Raw genomic sequence first — 17,489 nt, 5'->3', positions numbered from 1 at the left:
CTCCCTATGCGAGCCTGTGTCCACGGGATCTGAGGAGGAGCCGCAGGTTAGGATGCCGATCATCAGCTGTGTGGACAGCTGCATGTGTCCGTGAATGCTGCCGACGACGCGTCCTCTGACGTCGACCGATGCATGCTACGTGGCTGAAACTTCGCGCGGTCGTAGAGAAAGCTCCGTGACAGTGCCGCTCTCCAGTCAGACAAGGCAAGGGTGATTCTGATGGCCACGCGACCCCAGGAAAACGACCCCGACGGCGGCGCAACTCCAGGAACAGCGTCAGCGGCTAGGCAGCCCCGGGACGAGATATTGACGTACAGCGGTCAACGGGAAACGCGGTTAAAGTGAGCACACGTCCTGTTGTCTTGCAGGCATCCTCATAAACCTATGTTGCGGGGACACTGAGCCAGGCGACGTCGCTTGTCTCGCGTCGATCTAGGCCCCGAGCACTGTCCATGGGTGACATACCCTGACAAAATTCCCTACCGCGAGGTGGTCCGTCAACAAGCTGGCCATCACGTACGTGGTGCATAAATATGCGTGGGAAGCCCGCGCGCCGTAAATCTAAACTCCGTCATAAGAATGATAAGTAGCTTTTGTAAGTGCCCTCAACTCCGCATTCTAACAAAAACTTATCACCATCAGCTGTATCGCTCAAAGTTCAATGTTCAACACTGACGGGCCTCCACCGGGTCCAGAGTGAACGGCTTCTTCACAGCTTTCGTCGTAGAGTCAAAGAGTCACCTCGAACTGCTTTCTAGACTTACGGGGGCTCTCTTCCCTAGCGGTGCTTGCAGCAGATCGGCTGCGCTCAAGTTATCATGTCAATATTGACTTGCGTCTGAGCCGAGTTTCTGATGCAGGACGGTGCGCTCAAGGCTGCGCGCGCACGGACGTACGGTACTGCCGTGATGACGATAACAGATCGTGCGCGCCCCGCTCTGCACTCAAATGCTTTGCACAAGTTTGCACAGCGATGCAGGAAACATTCCACAGCACAAATCAGAGCCGCTTTGCGTGGCGTCGTTTGTGGCGTCCTAAAGAGGGTGGTCAGCTTAAACCCGCGCTTTGCTAAGTCGGCTGTGACCTGGGCGGCCCTCTTCAATGGTAGGTTATGCGCAGCAGTAGCAAGTTCGGATTCCACCATCAATTAATCCCTATAATTCGCCTTAATTTGGCTCAGGAGACATTGCAGTGCACGTATTGCCTGTACACGCGCAACGGCGACCTTTGTCTAGAGAAGCATAGGTCATACGCCTCAGGCGACGAGCGGGATGACCGCTTGGGCGGACACGTCTCACTTCATTCTCTAACGCCTGCGGAGTTTGCGAACTCCGTGTTCTGTAACTTGGCCCGGGGGGGGGGTGTCTATCGTTCTAGATACAGCTGTGAGGATGGCGCCCGCCGCACATCTACTGTAGCGGAGCGAATGGTACAAACCGTAACGCATAACGCACCCCATCACCGGTTTGTAATTCCGGTCTTCTTGTCACGCTTCATGGCTTTTCGAGGGTCTGAAGGGAGCACAAGCTGGTTTTTATAGGCAGTATGGCTATTTCTCTGGCCTTTTAATTACTTTCAAGCCTTCAGCAAGGGCTGTAGTCGCAGATAGGATTGTCAGAAGCACCTAATTAGCCGATATCTTTCCCCACAAACTAACATGTCACGCATAACCCCAGGCCGGTTTGTAGCATGGAGGGCAAGTTAATTGTCACGTCTCCCTGACCGGTTTGTACCGTTCACTCCGCTACAGTACTGTGCAGCCCGTGATGCACACGTGGAAAATCGGCGAACTGGAGGAGGTTGCGGCGCTGTTGGGAGACTGGCGGAGGACAGGTGAGCGGGGATTACGTCGAACGAGCAAGGTCGAAAGCTCCGAAGCGGTGACGTGAGAAGTGAGCGAAGAGAAATAGTATATGAATCTGGCTGTATGTTTGTGTGCTTGTTCAGCAGATGTCTCACATGTTCTCGGGATAGATCATTCCAGTAGGAGACTAGTGTGCGCATATGTCATTGCAGAATGGAAAATGACCTTGGAAACTCCGTAGCTGCATACCTTACCATACTCTGCCTGCCTCCAAGCCGGCGTAACGCTCCTGTTGATATCGTTGAGACAAAACGAGAACGTATTCTCGCAAGCGTGCCCTCGATGATCAGTCCTAATCGCGCCGCTCTCCTGCGCCGTCTTGAGAGTCGAGACTGTCTTTCCATTGAGCACTGCGACGTCTGTGTCGAGCTGCAATGTGGGAGATGGCCTGAGCGTGTACGGGGACGGGCAACGGGCGAGAGTGGATCGCATCGTGCATGAGAAGGTCGCGGTGACGGAAAGGGAGGGGATACCCACCAGCCGACGATTTTCAGGACGTGTTTGGGAATTCGTTACGTACTCGCATCGGGCCCGCCCCGCGAGTGTGCACGACGGCAGGGACGTGATGGGAAGCCAGAGCGAGCCCTTCATATATGATCTCCTTCCTGTCACTTAGTGTTGGCAAGACGCCTTGGTGCAGGTATTCGGTGATGATGAGCGAAATCCGCGAAATACCGTATTGATTGCGGACCTCGTTGAGGTCCTAGACCTGCGCCGTCTGTACGGCGTACGCTGGACGTTGAATCACCAATGGCATGCCCGACGATGGCTGGCTCGAGCTGGACAGGCTTGGAGCATGTCCAGCCTCCTGTAGGCACGGTTATTACGGGCACTAGGAATACGACGACATGAGATAACTTACCAGCAGCAGACCGACACCTTTGCAGGCATGAGGTAGCTCAGCGAAGAAAATCTTGCCAGCACAATAAACCCAGCGCTAGCGCATGCGGCGCTAACGAAAGTGAGCAGACGCGCGCAGCACAACGCCTATAGCTGGCGCACCTCAGTTTCTTCTGCCACTGTCTCTATATTCTATAACTCCTTGCCGCTCTTGCAAAAGTACGACCATGGCAGCGGACGTCCCAACACTCAATATCACGCTGCTTGGCGCAGGACAGGAAGTCGGCCGGTCCTGCTGCGTCTTGCAATATAGGGGAAGGACCATTGTCTGCGACACGGGAGTGCATCCCGCGTACAGCGGCATTGCCTCGCTGCCTTTCATCGACGAGCTAGACTGGAGTACCGTGGACGTCATCTTAATTACTCAGTATGTTGCTCGCCTGCAAGTCACTGTCATGCTGAAGCTATAACTTGTTCAAGCTTCCATCTAGACCATGCTGCCGCTTTGACATATATCACGGAGAAGGTGTGTTTGCGTGCTCCCTACCACATCTGAAAGCTCACTTGCGCGTATAGACGAACTTCAGAGATGGAAAAGGCAAAATTTACATGACACATCCGACCAAGGCCTTGCACAAGTTCATGATGCAAGACTTCGTCCGCATGGGGTTCGCTCCCTCTTGCTCGTAATCCCCACAACCAGCTGACGGTCAATCTTAGCTCCTCTTCTTCTGATGCTCTTTTCAGCCCAATGGAGCTATCAGTGTCTCTCGCTTCTATCATCCCTGTCTCCGCCCACCAGGTTATTTCGCCATGCCCCGGTGTCACGTTTACGCCGTACCACGCGGGTCACGTCCTCGGTGCATGCATGTTCTTGATCGATATTGCTGGCCTTAAAATCTTGTATACTGGCGACTACTCTCGTGAAGAAGACCGACATCTCGTCAAGGCCGAAGTGCCGCCCATCCGCCCTGACGTGCTCATTGTGGAAAGTACCTTTGGCGTTCAAACTCTAGAGGGCCGGGAGGAAAAAGAACTGCGGTTCACCAATTTGGTGCACAATATCATCCGACGTGGTGGACATGTCTTGCTTCCGACCTTCGCCCTGGGTCGTGCACAGGAGCTCCTGCTGATTCTGGACGAGTACTGGAAGAAGCATCCCGACTTGCACAACGTTCCAGTTTACTATGCTTCTAGCCTGGCACGGAAGTGTATGGCCGTGTACCAGACATACATCCACACCATGAACTCGAACGTACGCTCTCGCTTTGCCAAACGCGACAACCCATTCGTGTTCAAGTGAGCTCCGCTTGTTTCAATGTACCGCGATTCAGGACTGATGCCATTCCTCCAGACATATTTCAAACGTGCCTCATAGTCGCGGCTGGGAGCGAAAAATCGCTGAAGGCCCTTCGTGTGTCGTTCTTGCTAGCCCCGGTTTTATGGAATCGGGTCCGAGCCGCGAACTCCTGGAGCTTTGGGCCCCCGACTCTCGGAACGGCGTTATCCTCACCGGTTACTCTATCGAAGGTACAATGGCCAGGGTGAGTGGCTATGCAGTCTCCCGGAGGGCGTGTCATGTTGTGTACGATATCTTGTCTTGTATGTACATCACCGCAAAACAATGTACTTTTTCTTTCCGTTCAGTCCTCCCTCGGGCTACTTGAGCTATCAATTGTGAACCGGCCGTTGAACTTATGTTTGTCCCTAGGATATTCAAACAGAACCGGATGAGATTCCATCGGTTAAGGGACACACGATCCCGCGCAAGCTTTCCATCGATGAAATCTCTTTCGGAGCGCACGTCGACTATTCTCAGAATTCTGAGTTCATTGAGCTGATCCACGCCCAGCACATCGTGGGTTGTCTTGCCAGAAGTCAAGCTCTCGCCCGTACTCAACCTAGTAATCTCTTTTAGGTTCTTGTTCACGGTGAACAAAATGCGATGGGCCGTCTACGTGCTGCCCTGCAAGACCGCTACAAAAACCGTGATGAGGATGTCAAGATTCACACGCCCCGGAACCTCGAACCATTGCAGCTGACGTTCCGCGGCGAGCGAGTAGCGAAAGTAGGTGGCCCCACTTATAACTCGCTTTCTTCCTGACATGAGTCTCGTCTAGGCCATTGGCACACTGGCAGCGAAGCCTCCACAACCCAACGAGGTTATATCCGGCCTTTTGGTGTCGAAGGACTACTCTTATACGCTTCTTGACCCGCGCGACCTCCGCGACTTTGCCGGCTTGACGACGACGGCTGTGACGCAACGGCAGAAGATTGCTCTGAACGTCGGCTGGGAGCTCGTTCGCTGGCATCTGGAGGGGATGTACGGCAAGATTGAGGACGGTGTCGACAAGGATGATGTACCGACAATGCGGGTAAGTGACCGAGCGGCTTCCTGACAGGATGCATACCGATTTTTGCTGCAGGTCATGGGCGCAGTAGACGTGAAGCAGACGTCGGAACATGAGTTGACGCTTGAGTGGGACTCAAGTGCGAGCAACGACATGATCGCGGATTCTACGCTTGCACTCATCACTGGAATCGACAAGAGCCCCGCTTCAGTCAAACGTTCGCCCATTTACTTGTCTTTCTGCTGACCCGCGCTAATTCACTTTCCCAGTTACCGCCCAACCACACTCGCATGAGCACTCGCATGCCCCGGCGCTGCCTCACCCCCACGCAGACACCGAGGATGAGCAAGCAGTGAACATACGCATAATGCGGCTTGCCATGTTCCTAGAAGCCCACTTTGGCGAGGTCGAGCTCCATATGCCGGACGATGCGTCTGCAGATCCCGAGCTAGGCGAGAATCCGCCCGAACCAGCGCTATTGGTACGCCTAGACGAGGCAGATGCGGTAATCAATCTTTTGTCTATGGTACGTCTCTCCTACGCGTGCGACACCTTAATCTAAGGAGCTGGCCTTTGCATAGACAGTGGCGAGTTCAAGTGACGCGCTCCGGAAACGGGTCGAAGCGGTGCTAGACATGGCGCTGTCAACCATCAGCTCCCTCAACGAGTCCTTCACCTCCGCGGCGCCGTTTGGCACAGAGGAATACGCACCGCCGACCGAAAAGGAGAAGCAAGGTTCTGAGGTAGATGCGACCGCCGATGCAACCCAAACCAACGGAACGTCTGGCTTAGATAACACGCCGCCCGTTGCTATGAACGTGGATTCGCCGGTACGGGACTCGCACGCGGCGTCAAAACAAGAGTTAGAGACGCGCTCAGCATCGGAACCGACAGACTCTCAGGAAATGACTGAGGACGATGGTGCTCCGTCGCCCATGGATGTCCAAGAAGATACACAAAATTCAACAGCTGACGCTCGAGGTGTACCGTCACAGCAAGACCAGGACGCCTCGTCGCAAGGTCTTGCGGCCACGCAGGGCAGACGCAGGGAGCGTCGTAGGGCAAAGCAAGAAGGCAACGACAGTGAGGAAGCGTCATCAGGTGACGAGCCGGTACCGGAAGTCTGTAGCTGAGACACATATGAGTTGTTTGTTGCGTGTGCTGTCTTCATACTGAGTACATGGTTATAATGATAATTGGCCGGCAGAGTATAGTTGCTGGCTTCCATTCCATGGTCGCTCTACGAGAAAGCTTTGATGCGCCAAGGACTGCACGGGTAATAACAGGTTAATGGAGGCATCGATAACTGAACAAGATAGATTACGCACCTGTTGCGCTTTTTCGTCAGCAGGCAATTACCGGAGAGATATATGTGAGTCTCAGCGCCGCCATCATTGGGGCCTGGTACCTTCCAGTACCCGGTGGGTACCTTGCGATATGGCAGGCCGGTGACCACCTCTGATAGGAATATGCTGCGATCTACAAGCACTGTTGGTTCCATGATGTACTGCCACGGAGCTGTAGCTTGCCGGTCCATTGCCTGGAAAGCGTGACGTAAAGCGGGTGGCGAGGGGAAGTCGAAGATGAAGGCGTCTATGGGAGGGTATATTCCGACGTTGGGTCGGATCCTGAAAATAAGCATTCGTTTGTGGCTGATATTTCCTCCCAGAGAGAAAGACTCGTTGCCGAGTGTGCGTATAAGCCGGGTGTTGGCGGCCCAGTCGTCCCACGGTATCACTTGTTGGAAGGTCCTCCCGGTGCACAGGTCCACCAAAGTCCCCGCATGAACGAAAAGACAGAATGTCGTGCTATGGGACCAGGTGATGCGGGATCTCCGATAGCCGTAGTCTTCGCCATTCTCGTCCAGTACGTCTTCATCGAGAGCGGGTGAAAAGGATTCTTGTGAAATGCAGGCGCTGGGCATGCTCGGGGAGTGCAGAACCCTGAACTGAAAGCCAATCATTCGTAGAGCCGGATCTTCTACGAATGACAAGCCTTCGCTTGACCTTTGAGTGTTACACGCGTCTGCTACAGAATCAAGTTCCCTGTAGATGGCACCAATTGCAAGCTTCGGTAACTGGAATGTCGTCAAGTGCGGAGTGTGGTGGTAGGTATTTCTTCCGGGTATTCTGTGCCTGCAATCGAAAACATACAGAGCCGCCTCTCTTCCTCGGACATATGCATTGCCTGTAGTTCCCACCATCGGGACCATGATCATATAGTTGTTGAGAAATTCGAAAGTGGTCACTCCAATGGTCTGAGTCGTCACCGTCACAGCAGAGATGTGATATGCATTCTGCGTGTAGTAGTTAGCTAAGTGGAGCGTTTGCCGTAATAACACGGGCCACAGACGTACCAAGCGCAATATAGAAGATCTCCAGTCCCAGACATATAATTCCGTGATGGCTTGCCTGGACGCCTCTTCACCGATTACCATAACAGCTAAGAGGTCCCCGTTGACAGAGATCCTGTGCTGCGACCAATCAAGAGTCGCATGCTGAACCAATATGGCAGGGTCAACTGCAGCTGGGTGGTGTTCACCTGTGCTCAGAGTCGACAATGTCACCGTGAAGCCAGTATTGGAACCCTCCGCATTATATCTAGGATAAGTTTGCGTTAACAGATGTGAGTCAGACTCGCTTACATAACAAGAAACAGTTCTACGCACCGCTTTCGGGTCAGGGCGACCAAGTCTTGCCTAGGGCACATTGAAATTTCAGTCACATCATCGGGGTTGATACCAATACTCCAGTGCTCCGGATAATCTTTATGAAATCCAGGCTGTAGCTGATAAAATAATAGCGAGTTTACGCCCGAGCAGACCATGAGGTTACCAGAAAAGCCAAGAAAAGTTTCGCTGTCGTGAGGAAGTTGCAGTTCCGTCGATAGTAACTGATACGACTTCCAGTGGGACTCGCGACGTTCCAAACAGGTCAATGAACGGAGGATGTCCTGCTCGCCAAGGGAATCGGCTGCTATCATACCAGATAGGAATAATTGAAGCTTGTATTGCAAAGTTGGGGTTGAGTCGACGAGAGTCTTTGTACGATGATCCACCTAGGTGCGGTGTTGGGTGGTTATGCCATTATAATTGCCGAGAGACTGCTTACTAGTCGGCAGCGCACCATGTCGACGGGGGGTAGCAAGCCCAACAGCTCAATTGTGATCTCGTTCGGCAGAGAGCCTATAGCGGAAGGTGCAATAGTGTCCATGCTTGAAGGATACCCAGACGGACGAACGATCTGTCGTAGCGAACGTTGAATACAACTCGTGGCATTCCCCAAACGTTTTAACTCTTACCTACGTCTGGCACGCACACTTGTCTGAACAATACGCGACAGTCTCTTCAAGCCCCCGCCCAGAAGCGCAGCCTGAGATGCACAGCGTCTGTGATCGTGAATGTATCGATGAACGGGTAAGAGAAGGGTAGCATCGACATCGAATTCGAACTGATCGATTGATCTAACTCAAATGCCGCAAGGTTGAGCGCATTGAAATGTAAAATGAAGTTCATATATACGAGTAAGAATGAACGCGAAGAAAAGGAGGAACAGGAAAAGATGCTAGTATATAGGAGAAAACTCTCCAGGCTTTTCTAGAGTAAAGGACTTGCTAGTATGCTGAGAACAATGCGAGCGAGACAAGAGATCCAGGACCGCGTAGTAGACCGAGAAAGCGAAAATGCAATGAGCCGAGGTGCGAGTGGTTAGGCAGTAAGAAGCATGCGACGGAACGGCAGGGGCGTCAGAGAGAGCGGCGATGGGGCGTGAACTTCTCCTTGAGACGGTCAAGAAGACTGCGGCGCTTGCGAGTAGCGTTGTCGCAGCTAGGAAAATCCCAGTCGCCGTGGCCGTCCTCGCCAGAAGCTGTGCGAGAGGTCCCTGGGATATCAGTGGCAAAAGGCTTGTCGATGAGAAAGTTGTCGGCGACGGTGCATGGGAATGGTGGAGACGTGGGTGAGCCAAGTGGTATATCCTCGAAGGTGCGAGTGCAGGAGACGATGATAGCAGCAATGTCGTCCTCGGGAGAGGGAGTACGGAGAATGTCTGAGTCATAAGAGGTATTATTGCCAGATTCAGAATCTGTAGACTCAGTTGGAGACGGAGAAGAAGGTGCGGTTGAGTAGTTTTCAATCAGAGAGGAAGGAGGGTCGCGATTGGCTTCGGGAGCGGATGAATGAGCGGCAGCAGGGATAGGAGAGAATGCAAGAACGTCAGAGACGAAGCTGAATCCAGGGAAGGGATCTTCGTCGCCCCACATGTCAATACCGTCGCTGTAGGGGCAGTCATCCTCAACGGGAATGAGCTCTTCGTCTTCGTCGTCGGTGGACATCAAACCAGGACAAAGCAGCTTGCCAGCAGCAAGTGCAACCCAGTCGCTGCAATAGCGTGTCAATACGAATATATGGATGTACAGTCTTCGTGCCCACATGTCAGCGAAGAAAGCGTGATTCTTCAGAGTTGTAAGAGTGGGGCGGGTGGCCTCGTCAGCTTCGAAAATCTCAGCGACACTTTGATTAGCAAGCGAAAGATACCAATAAGAAGAGATCTTACCGAGGACAAGAACGTGTACAAGTCCTCAGACATCTCGTCTTCGCCAATCCAGTCCTCGAGACAGGTGCTCGCCATGAAGACTTGTAGCTGCTGAACCGAGGTAAACTGATCCGGATCGAACAGTCGCTGCAATCAGAAACAGTCAGACACCAGCCGGGTCGTCTAATAGAAACACTTACACGACCAACCGCCATCTCGAACAAAACGGCACCGTACGCCCAGACGTCGGACGCGAACGAGAAAGCGTCGCCGCGCCAGATCTCGCGCGCGACGTATTCTATGGTTCCACAAAACTGCCTGCACGCCTCCTCGTCGGAAGCGAACGTAGCGAGGCCAAAATCGCCGACGACGAGGTGGCAGTTCTTGTTGAGGAAAAGATTGGCGGGCTTCAGATCGCGGTGCACGACTCCGCGAGCGTGGATGCTTTCAAGGCAGAGCAACTAGAATAGAATTAGCCAAGGAACGATGAAAAATAATAGTACGTACAAGCTGTGCAGCGAAGAACTTCAGGAGAGGCTCGGGTGGGCATCCCATGCTCTCGAGGAAGTCTTCGAAATTACCTCCGTGGCAAAAGCGCTGCGCACTCTGGTCAGCTCTAGTAAAGGCACAGCGAGGACAAGACCCACTGTGACGATGTAAAAGTATGCGCCATCGTGGAAACTTGCGAGCAAGTCCAGCACGCCGTTCTAGCCTGCTACCGCGCGCAGCGTGTCCTGCTCGCGCAAGACCTGGATCTCGGTGCTGATGACCTTCGCTTTCTGGATAGACTTGATTGCGACCTGCAAACCAGTCTTGCGATGGCGCGCAAGATGGACTGCACCCCATGCACCCGAGCCGATGTATCCATCCTCGACGAAGTCGTAGATGTTGAGACTGCGCTTTGAGCGCACAGGGGCGGCAAGCTCCAGAGTAGGCGGAAGGGGAAAGTCGTTAGTGTCAATATTGGCCGGGACAATAGAGAAGGATTCTGGAAGTGAGATAGTCGAGAAGGAAAGATCGGTATTAGGCGCAATATCGACAGCTACATCTTCGATACGACAGAATTCGAGGAGAGGTGCTGGTGTAGGTGCGCTTGTGAGGACTTCGCCTTCAAACTCGTGCTTGAGCTCAGTCTGTGCGACGACTTGCTCCAATCGGATAGCGCCGATGAGGACACAGGCCACACGCTGCGGCATGTCAGAGACAGTGATGAGCCAATTATACTACTACGTACCGTCTCCCGGTAGACTTTGGGAGCCGCCTCGAGCTTGAGATCGGCCTTGATTGAGAGCACTTGAGGGTGATGCGTGGCCTCAGCGAGAAAGTCGATATAGTGCGTCTCCATAGTCTTCATGGTTGCCTGAATCCACGGTAAGCCAGAGCCCTGCAAATCAAATAGAGAACAACGTACCAGCCGCACGAAAGGGGCCGGCTCGGATTTCGCCTCTTCAGCGACGACTTCGTCCTGCTGGGAAGGCGGGGACACTCCCGGCGCAAGTTTGGCCTTCGGCTGCTGAGGCTTCGCCTAAACACCCAGTTAGCTGACTCCACAAAAGACGCCAATCGGGTTACCCACTTCAGCCATAGCGATGGTCTTTCTCTTCTTTAATCGTAGGGCAGTCTTGAAACGTCTGAGAGCGGTGAGTAGAGTCATGGCCGGAGGTCGAATATACTTGAAGTGAGCTTGAAGGATGAGTGGGGAGAGGAGACTCAACGAGGCTTGCAACTCGCTTGGAGCAAAATTTAAATCTACGCGGGCTGTCCGTCAGCTCTGGCTGACAAGGACGGCGGCGGATTGCAGGCTAACGGTCCCAATTGCGACCGGACGGCACCGCAAGCCTCGAGTGGCTAGCATCCCCAGGCCTTCTTGGCCTGGTGGCTGTGAAGACCTAATTGAAATAAAAATCAAGACAGCTTTCGCGAATGCTACGCCGGAGTGGCTTTTGTGTGATTGGGGAGGCAGCTCTTTGGGCTCACAAGAGCTGTACCCGTGATTGCCCCACTGCAAGCACAGTGCGATCGCTCATGTACTGAAATCGTGGTGGGAAAGCCCATACGGAAACCGGTGACAAGTGGACGTGAAATATCGCAAGATCGCAGCTTCGTCGCATCTTGAGCGCTGAGCTACGACAGGCACCAAACGCTACAAGGGTGCTCAAAAATAGCATGGTTGCTCAGGCTCGGCAAACAATCCAATCCTAGGACAAATGGTGACGTGAAGTGGATATATCGGTCTAACCGAGAACAGTTAGCAAACGAACGCAAAAAAGGATAGGAGTAGACTACACCTAATGCTCGGGTTCTTCAGAAGGCACATCTTCTTCTGCCTCGAAAGCGCAACAGAATGCGTCCTTGCTGAGGAGAACAAGCCCTTTGCCATCCGGCGACCATCTGACGTCCTTCGCGTTGAAGTTCTCTGCAAAGAATCTGCAATCAACTAAATCAACGGACAAGAGATGGAAGCCACCTACGTGCCGGGATGCCAACGCACTCGGCGATTTCCTGCACTTCCTCGCCGCTGTTCTCGTCCCACACCACAGACTCGTCTCTCCACAAATACATGCTCTCGCAGCCACAACATAGAGCTACAGCCCCAGACTTGACGGGGTTCCACGCTGCGCTCTGGACCGGTTGGTTGTGTATCAGCACACTGCGGAGTTTTGGGGCGCTGCGGCTGCTATCGTGCGACTGGGCGTCCTGGGGTGTGGGGAAGGAGAATATGTGGGCGACGTTCAACATCGATTCAAAGCGGGCGAGAAGCAGACTCCCAGAGATGTTGAAGGATAGTTGTACAACTCCAGACTTGGGGTAAGCTTTGGAGAGTTCGGGGCGTGTGATTGCGAGTGTCCAGGGCGGCCGAACGCGCTCGTCTAAGTCAAATTATGGGCACGTCGCAAGATGCAAGTGTGTCGGAGACGCTTACATGGGATGAAGCCATGTCTTTGCGTCGCGTCAATCCAATTCGCTGGCTCTCGCCAGACATTCTACAACGCTCACTGAGCACAGACACCTAGAAAGTAGGAAAGCTCGATTTACAACTCCGGATGGTACTCGCGACTGTAATTCCAGTACAGCAACCGGACCCCACGTCAAACTTTCCAAAACATGGATCTAGCCTCCTTATCAGCTGGATACGTTGACAGTGTGGACTTCAGTTTACCTTGTCATCCCATCCCGCGACGACTAGGTAAGTTCCAGACGGGTGCCACGCGACTGATCTGATACCAAGGCCTCTGTCGGGCTCTGGAGAGAACGTGCCTAGGAGATCTCCTGCGACGGTGACGATGTAGATCTTGTACTAAGCGGGAAGGCTCAACCAGCGTATCAGCAATTGCTGCAAGGTACGAACCTCCAAGGGTCCTTCCCATACTGCCAGTACGTTACCAGCTGGCGATAGGGATACTGACGCGAGAGAAGATGAAGGAAGAGGGAAGTGCTGAGGTCACGGTGAGCATGACCCGCCTGCAGAAAATCGGAGATATTGGCGCACCCGAACTAAGCGATATGACTGTGACGTGTCATACACTCCGAGTGTATCTCTAGATTTGTGCCGCTCTCCAAGTATGAAATACTTGCCGTTGCGGCTGAAGGCATAACCTACCCATCTCGTTCACTCGACCCTTTACACATGCAGGATGCCAGGCCTTACCTCTGTCAGGATGTATTGGGAACTGTATATGGGACGCGGTACCCGTGGAAAGCGACCATATTGTTACCCTGAGCTGTGCATTCAGTCAATCGTATATCTTGAATCAGATCTGTGTGGAACTTACACCCCATTCTGAGAAGCACAGTATTGATCGTCCATCCGGTGCCCACTCCACCTTAGCAAGCCCTTCGGCACCGCAGTCAATGCGCGCATTCCACGCCTCGTCCCTTAGCTTGAAAACTTCGACGACGCCGATCTTCGTGCAGGCAGTCAGGACGTATTCCGAATCGCACGACCATCCAGCATGCGTGATCCATGCATTGGCAATTTCGGCGCGGGACGGAGCCTTGTGCTGTAACTGAGAGGCACCTAGCTGCACCACAGGTGCCTCAAATGACTCGCCAATCTGCCATGTCCGCTGAACCTGGAAGGAGTCAGATCGACGGATGACCACCCGGTCTTGCACTGCGGTGAGGATGAAGTGCGTTCCGGGACTGAAAGCAACCAGCCCGGCTGTCTGTTTATAGATTTCTGTGAAGTCCATACTACATGGAACTTTGTAAGACTCCTGAAGGTCTCAAGCGTGCAGGGATTGAATGTGCCGAAACTTACTGATGAAAGTTGCTGCAAAGGGTCTCGCGACGCGACAATATGCGTTCGGGTATCAAAAATTTAACCCTTCGACTAGTCATAAATATTTAGCTAAGTTATGCGGTAAACTTTTGGTAAGCTATCTCAAGGGCGTCTATTATGCCAATACAATCGTATTCTTTACTTTTCGTTTATAATTACGTTACTGGTGTAGCTCCGCTGGCAAACACACCCCAAGGAGCATTATACAACATCTGCGTATTGAGGCGACTAGGATAGTAGAGCGTGCGCCTTATGCTTCAAGTATTTTCCTGCCATCTGTCAGCTCGCATCAGGGCTTTGCGCTCACCAATCTACCAAAACACCTGCTGTGCCATGGCCGACGCCACCTAGCGCCACATCGACTTTCATGTGCTTTCACGCGTATGCTTGATTTCTTGTGCTGCTCTGAGCAACACGCATGGACAGTCTGTATCAACCAATGCACACACACGACACTTAAGCGTGCCTGGCAATCATGATTGTGTAGATAGCAGCACATTTCTCCTCATCACTCAAAAGATATGAGACTGAGCGTACATCACACTTGTCTAGACTCACAAGCGTCATATGTGGGCGAGTACTATTTAGTTGCCGCGAACGCTTTACGCCCGGCCCGCTGATCACCAGCGCCGAGTCCCGACGCCTGGCATAGCGCGCACTGCGTGATGAATGGCGACAGAAGCGTCAGTGATGGCAAACAGGTGCGATAATGCGGTTCGATTGTGCGACATCTCTCGATGCATTGGCTTTGCTCCCCTCCCTCAACACCCAACGCTGCCGCGCGTGCGCAAGGTCAAGCAGCAACACGGCGGCACGCCGTCGCAACACGCATCATATCAGATGACCATAGCAGTGTGCTCAGTAAGCAACTGTGGGAATTGACGTCCTTCGGTGAGTTGTTGATGCATTCGGCAGGATTTATGTTATATTTTGCGAGCTAATGGAGGTTTGCTGGCTGCAGCACGCTGGACATGAGCATGCGCCATGCTCACTGTATGATGCAAGTTTATATCACAGCAGTACTTTGCCAGTGCTAATTCCAGGACAGCTGGCATGAACGCGGTCGGCGATGTACCAACGGCCAGCACGCTCCGAGTAGGCGCCGAGATATGGCGGGATAAGAGACCGCCTTAGGCTGGGAATGCCTTATCTCACGAGAAATGGCATCTGGGACATATCAGTTACCCCGAACCCACACAGGGGCTACAGTGCTCGTGCTTCAAGCCCGCAATCCGTCTCCAGAATGGCGAACGTCCTCCAGGTCAAACGCGTAAAGGCGGACTCCCCTGCTATGCTCCCTTTGCACCAGGACTCCGACCTAGCTTGCCCATCCAGCCGTCGCCGCAGCCGCAGACCGCTTTTTCTCACCGCCTTCGTTGCGATAACGCTCCTCTACGCGGCATCGCAGCGGACATGGCTCAGGGAGCACGACGCCGAGTCGCGTTTGACTGTGAACCACGCGTGTGCGGGTCGGTCGTGTGCACGCAACCCGGCGTGGCTCGTCAAGGCGAAGCACGGCGCCGTCGCGAGCGAGAACGAGTTGTGCTCGAACGTGGGCGTTGATACGCTCAAGAAGGGTGGAAACGCAGTGGATGCGGCGGTTAGCACTACGCTATGCATCGGTGTCGTGAACATGTTCTCGTACGTTACTCTACCCTATCTCTGTGTGCTGTTGGGCTCATAGGATACAGGTCCGGCCTCGGTGGTGGGGGTTTTATGACTGTGCGACTGCCACCATCCATGGTGAACTCGACATCCAACTCTTCTGAAGTATATACCATCGACTTCCGCGAAACCGCTCCCGCTGCTGCTTACGAGACAATGTACATCGGAAAACCGGACGCCGCTCGTTTTGGCGGACTGGCCGTGGGCGTCCCGGGAGAGCTGCGGGGCCTTGAGAAAGCGCACGAACTCTGGGGCTCCGTGCCGTGGGCGGACCTTGTCGCCCCGGCTATGGAGCTTGCCAAGGGTTGGCGGGTACAGAAGGAGCTAGAGAGAAGGATAGAGGTGCGTATTTGCAGAACTTCGCTTTACATAACGGCGCTCACGAACTTCTATCATAGATATTCTCGCGGGTCATGCTCAACTATGATGACTGGAAGGCTATCTTCGCCCCAGAGGGCTGCCTGCTACGCGAAGGCGACATCATCCGCCGTACTGCGCTCTCCCACACGCTGGAATGCATCGCCAAAGAAGGCCCAGACGTGTTCTACAAGGGCCCCATCGCGGAAGCACTGCTCAAGAAGATCCGTGAGACCGGTGGCATCATGGCCCAAGAGGACTTTGACAATTACAAGGTCCATGTTCGTCCTGCACTCAAAGGAATGTACCGCGGGCGCACGATTTACACTACGCACGCACCGACATCGGGGGCCGTTCTATTGCACATGTTCAACCTCGCGGAGATGTTTGAAGACTTTGTTGACAGTGGTCGCACGCCATTGAATGTCCACCGGCTGGTCGAAATCATGAAGTGTGAGTGCACCGTCGGAGTTTAGAACGACTACTGACAGATATGCTAGTCGGTTTTGCTGCCAGGACTCGGCTGGCTGACCCTGACTTCCTGAGCACCAAGGAAATCATCACGATCGACCGTATTCCGACAAAGGAGTTTGCGGAGAAAATTTTCGCGAATATTACCGATGAGCATACGCACACTCCAGAGTACTATCAGCCGGTCTACGACGTGCCTATTGACCACGGGACGGTGAGTTGACGTTTTCCCCACTTGCAGCAGTGGCTGAGGCAAACTCCGCAGAGCCATTCGTCGATCGTCGACAAGAACGGCATGGCCGTGGCGATCACGTCGACAGTAAATCTAATTTTTGGCTCGCAGGTGCTTGACTCCGAGACAGGCGTTCTTCTGAATGACGAAGTACGTGCTCGTTCCATCATCTGACAGCGCCAGCTTACCCGCCCTAGCTTGACGACTTCTCAATTCCCGGTACACCAAACGCCTTCGGGCTCTTCCCCTCTCCCTGTACGTCGCCTCCCTCCTCGCTTCCTCCCCACTAACAAGGAAAACACAGACAACTACCCCCAACCAGGCAAACGCCCGCTTTCGTCGACGGCGCCGACAATCATCGAGGACAGCGACGGCGCGCTCTGGGCCGTCATCGGCGGCTCCGGCGGCTCGCGCATTTTCCCGGCCCTCTTCCAGACGCTCATGAACCTCGACTGGGGTCTCGACGCGAGCGGCGCGGTCGAGTTCGGGCGCGTGCACGATCAGCTGTTCCCCGCGGTCGTCGACGTGGACAACGTGTACCCGGCGGCGCTCCTCGACGGCCTCCGCGCGCGCGGGCACAACGTGAGCGTCGCGGATGTGAACCGTATCGCGGCGGTCGTGCAGCTGGTGACGCAGGAGAGCGGGACGCTGTATGGTGCGTACCTCGTCACTCGTGTATTCTGATCTTGTGCTTATCCTTGGCTTTCGTCGACAGCTGCGAGTGATTCGAGGAAGCGTGGCAAGGCTGCTGGGTATTGATCACGATGTCGCTCAATGTAGAAGATTGTTCACTAGCCTGACATGACTCTGGGCCACGCGTGTAGATCTTATTCATGTCATTTCCAAATCGTTGAACACAGCAAGAAGTCGTTCATTACAAATCGGAAGAAGCTGG

At 53.7% G+C, this 17,489-nt stretch overlaps 6 protein-coding genes across 6 annotated transcripts; 2 read left to right on the top strand and 4 right to left on the bottom strand.

The window, feature by feature from the left end:
* Positions 1 to 1,752: 1,752 nt before the first annotated feature.
* On the bottom strand, positions 1,753 to 2,679 carry PHACADRAFT_258073 (uncharacterized protein). Its single transcript, XM_007396935.1, has one exon. The coding sequence runs from the start codon at positions 2,453 to 2,455 to the stop codon at positions 1,976 to 1,978; it is 480 nt and encodes a 159-aa protein (XP_007396997.1). The 5' UTR covers positions 2,456 to 2,679; the 3' UTR covers positions 1,753 to 1,975.
* Positions 2,680 to 2,874: 195 nt separating this feature from the next.
* Positions 2,875 to 6,335, top strand: PHACADRAFT_146128 (uncharacterized protein). The gene is made up of 11 exons (XM_007396934.1): positions 2,875 to 3,131; positions 3,185 to 3,230; positions 3,281 to 3,372; positions 3,425 to 4,003; positions 4,059 to 4,248; positions 4,416 to 4,562; positions 4,623 to 4,772; positions 4,825 to 5,079; positions 5,131 to 5,272; positions 5,325 to 5,581; positions 5,637 to 6,335. Exons 1-11 carry the CDS (start codon positions 2,932 to 2,934, stop codon positions 6,186 to 6,188), a joined length of 2,610 nt encoding a protein of 869 aa, XP_007396996.1. The 5' UTR covers positions 2,875 to 2,931; the 3' UTR covers positions 6,189 to 6,335.
* On the bottom strand, positions 6,296 to 8,267 carry PHACADRAFT_196730 (uncharacterized protein; the record flags this gene model as incomplete). The annotated part of the gene is made up of 5 exons (XM_007396933.1): positions 6,296 to 6,323; positions 6,384 to 7,351; positions 7,412 to 7,655; positions 7,724 to 8,112; positions 8,181 to 8,267. The coding sequence occupies 5 exons, from the start codon at positions 8,265 to 8,267 to the stop codon at positions 6,296 to 6,298; spliced, it is 1,716 nt and encodes a 571-aa protein (XP_007396995.1).
* Positions 8,268 to 8,341: 74 nt separating this feature from the next.
* On the bottom strand, positions 8,342 to 11,278 carry PHACADRAFT_185249 (uncharacterized protein). The gene is made up of 8 exons (XM_007396932.1): positions 11,164 to 11,278; positions 10,999 to 11,112; positions 10,822 to 10,947; positions 10,307 to 10,774; positions 10,095 to 10,193; positions 9,788 to 10,048; positions 9,609 to 9,734; positions 8,342 to 9,555 (listed from the first exon to the last, which is right to left on the bottom strand). Exons 1-8 carry the CDS (start codon positions 11,239 to 11,241, stop codon positions 8,800 to 8,802), a joined length of 2,028 nt encoding a protein of 675 aa, XP_007396994.1. The 5' UTR covers positions 11,242 to 11,278; the 3' UTR covers positions 8,342 to 8,799.
* A 591-nt stretch (positions 11,279 to 11,869) lies between these two features.
* On the bottom strand, positions 11,870 to 13,817 carry PHACADRAFT_123237 (uncharacterized protein). Its single transcript, XM_007396931.1, has 9 exons — positions 13,361 to 13,817; positions 13,237 to 13,309; positions 13,078 to 13,184; positions 12,937 to 13,023; positions 12,748 to 12,885; positions 12,624 to 12,698; positions 12,511 to 12,571; positions 12,059 to 12,457; positions 11,870 to 12,003 (listed from the first exon to the last, which is right to left on the bottom strand). Exons 1-9 carry the CDS (start codon positions 13,778 to 13,780, stop codon positions 11,876 to 11,878), a joined length of 1,488 nt encoding a protein of 495 aa, XP_007396993.1. The 5' UTR covers positions 13,781 to 13,817; the 3' UTR covers positions 11,870 to 11,875.
* A 1,268-nt stretch (positions 13,818 to 15,085) lies between these two features.
* Positions 15,086 to 17,471, top strand: PHACADRAFT_258066 (uncharacterized protein). Its single transcript, XM_007396930.1, has 8 exons — positions 15,086 to 15,510; positions 15,561 to 15,876; positions 15,933 to 16,344; positions 16,392 to 16,576; positions 16,628 to 16,744; positions 16,792 to 16,849; positions 16,899 to 17,249; positions 17,310 to 17,471. The coding sequence occupies exons 1-8, from the start codon at positions 15,113 to 15,115 to the stop codon at positions 17,351 to 17,353; spliced, it is 1,881 nt and encodes a 626-aa protein (XP_007396992.1). The 5' UTR covers positions 15,086 to 15,112; the 3' UTR covers positions 17,354 to 17,471.
* The last annotated feature ends 18 nt before the right edge of the window (positions 17,472 to 17,489 follow it).

This window comes from Phanerochaete carnosa (genome assembly GCF_000300595.1).
Source record: "Phanerochaete carnosa HHB-10118-sp unplaced genomic scaffold PHACAscaffold_6, whole genome shotgun sequence".
NCBI lineage: Eukaryota > Fungi > Basidiomycota > Agaricomycetes > Polyporales > Phanerochaetaceae > Phanerochaete > Phanerochaete carnosa.
The sequence above is the reverse complement of the archived record's forward strand: the minus strand, read 5'-3'. Positions and strand labels throughout refer to the sequence as shown.

Coding starts and splice junctions, on each gene's coding strand:
- PHACADRAFT_258073 (XM_007396935.1), bottom strand. CDS start 2,455: ATGAAGGGCTCGCTCTGGCTTCCCATCACGTCCCTGCCGTCGTGCACA.
- PHACADRAFT_146128 (XM_007396934.1), top strand. CDS start 2,932: ATGGCAGCGGACGTCCCAACACTCAATATCACGCTGCTTGGCGCAGGA. Junction 4,249..4,415: donor TCGAAGGTACAATGGCCAGG/GTGAGTGGCTAT, acceptor GTTTGTCCCTAG/GATATTCAAACAGAACCGGA. Junction 5,080..5,130: donor ATGATGTACCGACAATGCGG/GTAAGTGACCGA, acceptor TTTTTGCTGCAG/GTCATGGGCGCAGTAGACGT.
- PHACADRAFT_185249 (XM_007396932.1), bottom strand. CDS start 11,241: ATGACTCTACTCACCGCTCTCAGACGTTTCAAGACTGCCCTACGATTA. Junction 10,948..10,998: donor CGGCCCCTTTCGTGCGGCTG/GTACGTTGTTCT, acceptor CCGTGGATTCAG/GCAACCATGAAGACTATGGA. Junction 10,194..10,306: donor AGCAGGACACGCTGCGCGCG/GTAGCAGGCTAG, acceptor AGAGCTGACCAG/AGTGCGCAGCGCTTTTGCCA.
- PHACADRAFT_123237 (XM_007396931.1), bottom strand. CDS start 13,780: ATGGACTTCACAGAAATCTATAAACAGACAGCCGGGCTGGTTGCTTTC. Junction 13,310..13,360: donor TGTGCTTCTCAGAATGGGGT/GTAAGTTCCACA, acceptor CTGAATGCACAG/CTCAGGGTAACAATATGGTC. Junction 12,699..12,747: donor TCGCGGGATGGGATGACAAG/GTAAACTGAAGT, acceptor TAAGGAGGCTAG/ATCCATGTTTTGGAAAGTTT.
- PHACADRAFT_258066 (XM_007396930.1), top strand. CDS start 15,113: ATGGCGAACGTCCTCCAGGTCAAACGCGTAAAGGCGGACTCCCCTGCT. Junction 15,511..15,560: donor GGTGTCGTGAACATGTTCTC/GTACGTTACTCT, acceptor CATAGGATACAG/GTCCGGCCTCGGTGGTGGGG. Junction 15,877..15,932: donor AGCTAGAGAGAAGGATAGAG/GTGCGTATTTGC, acceptor CTTCTATCATAG/ATATTCTCGCGGGTCATGCT.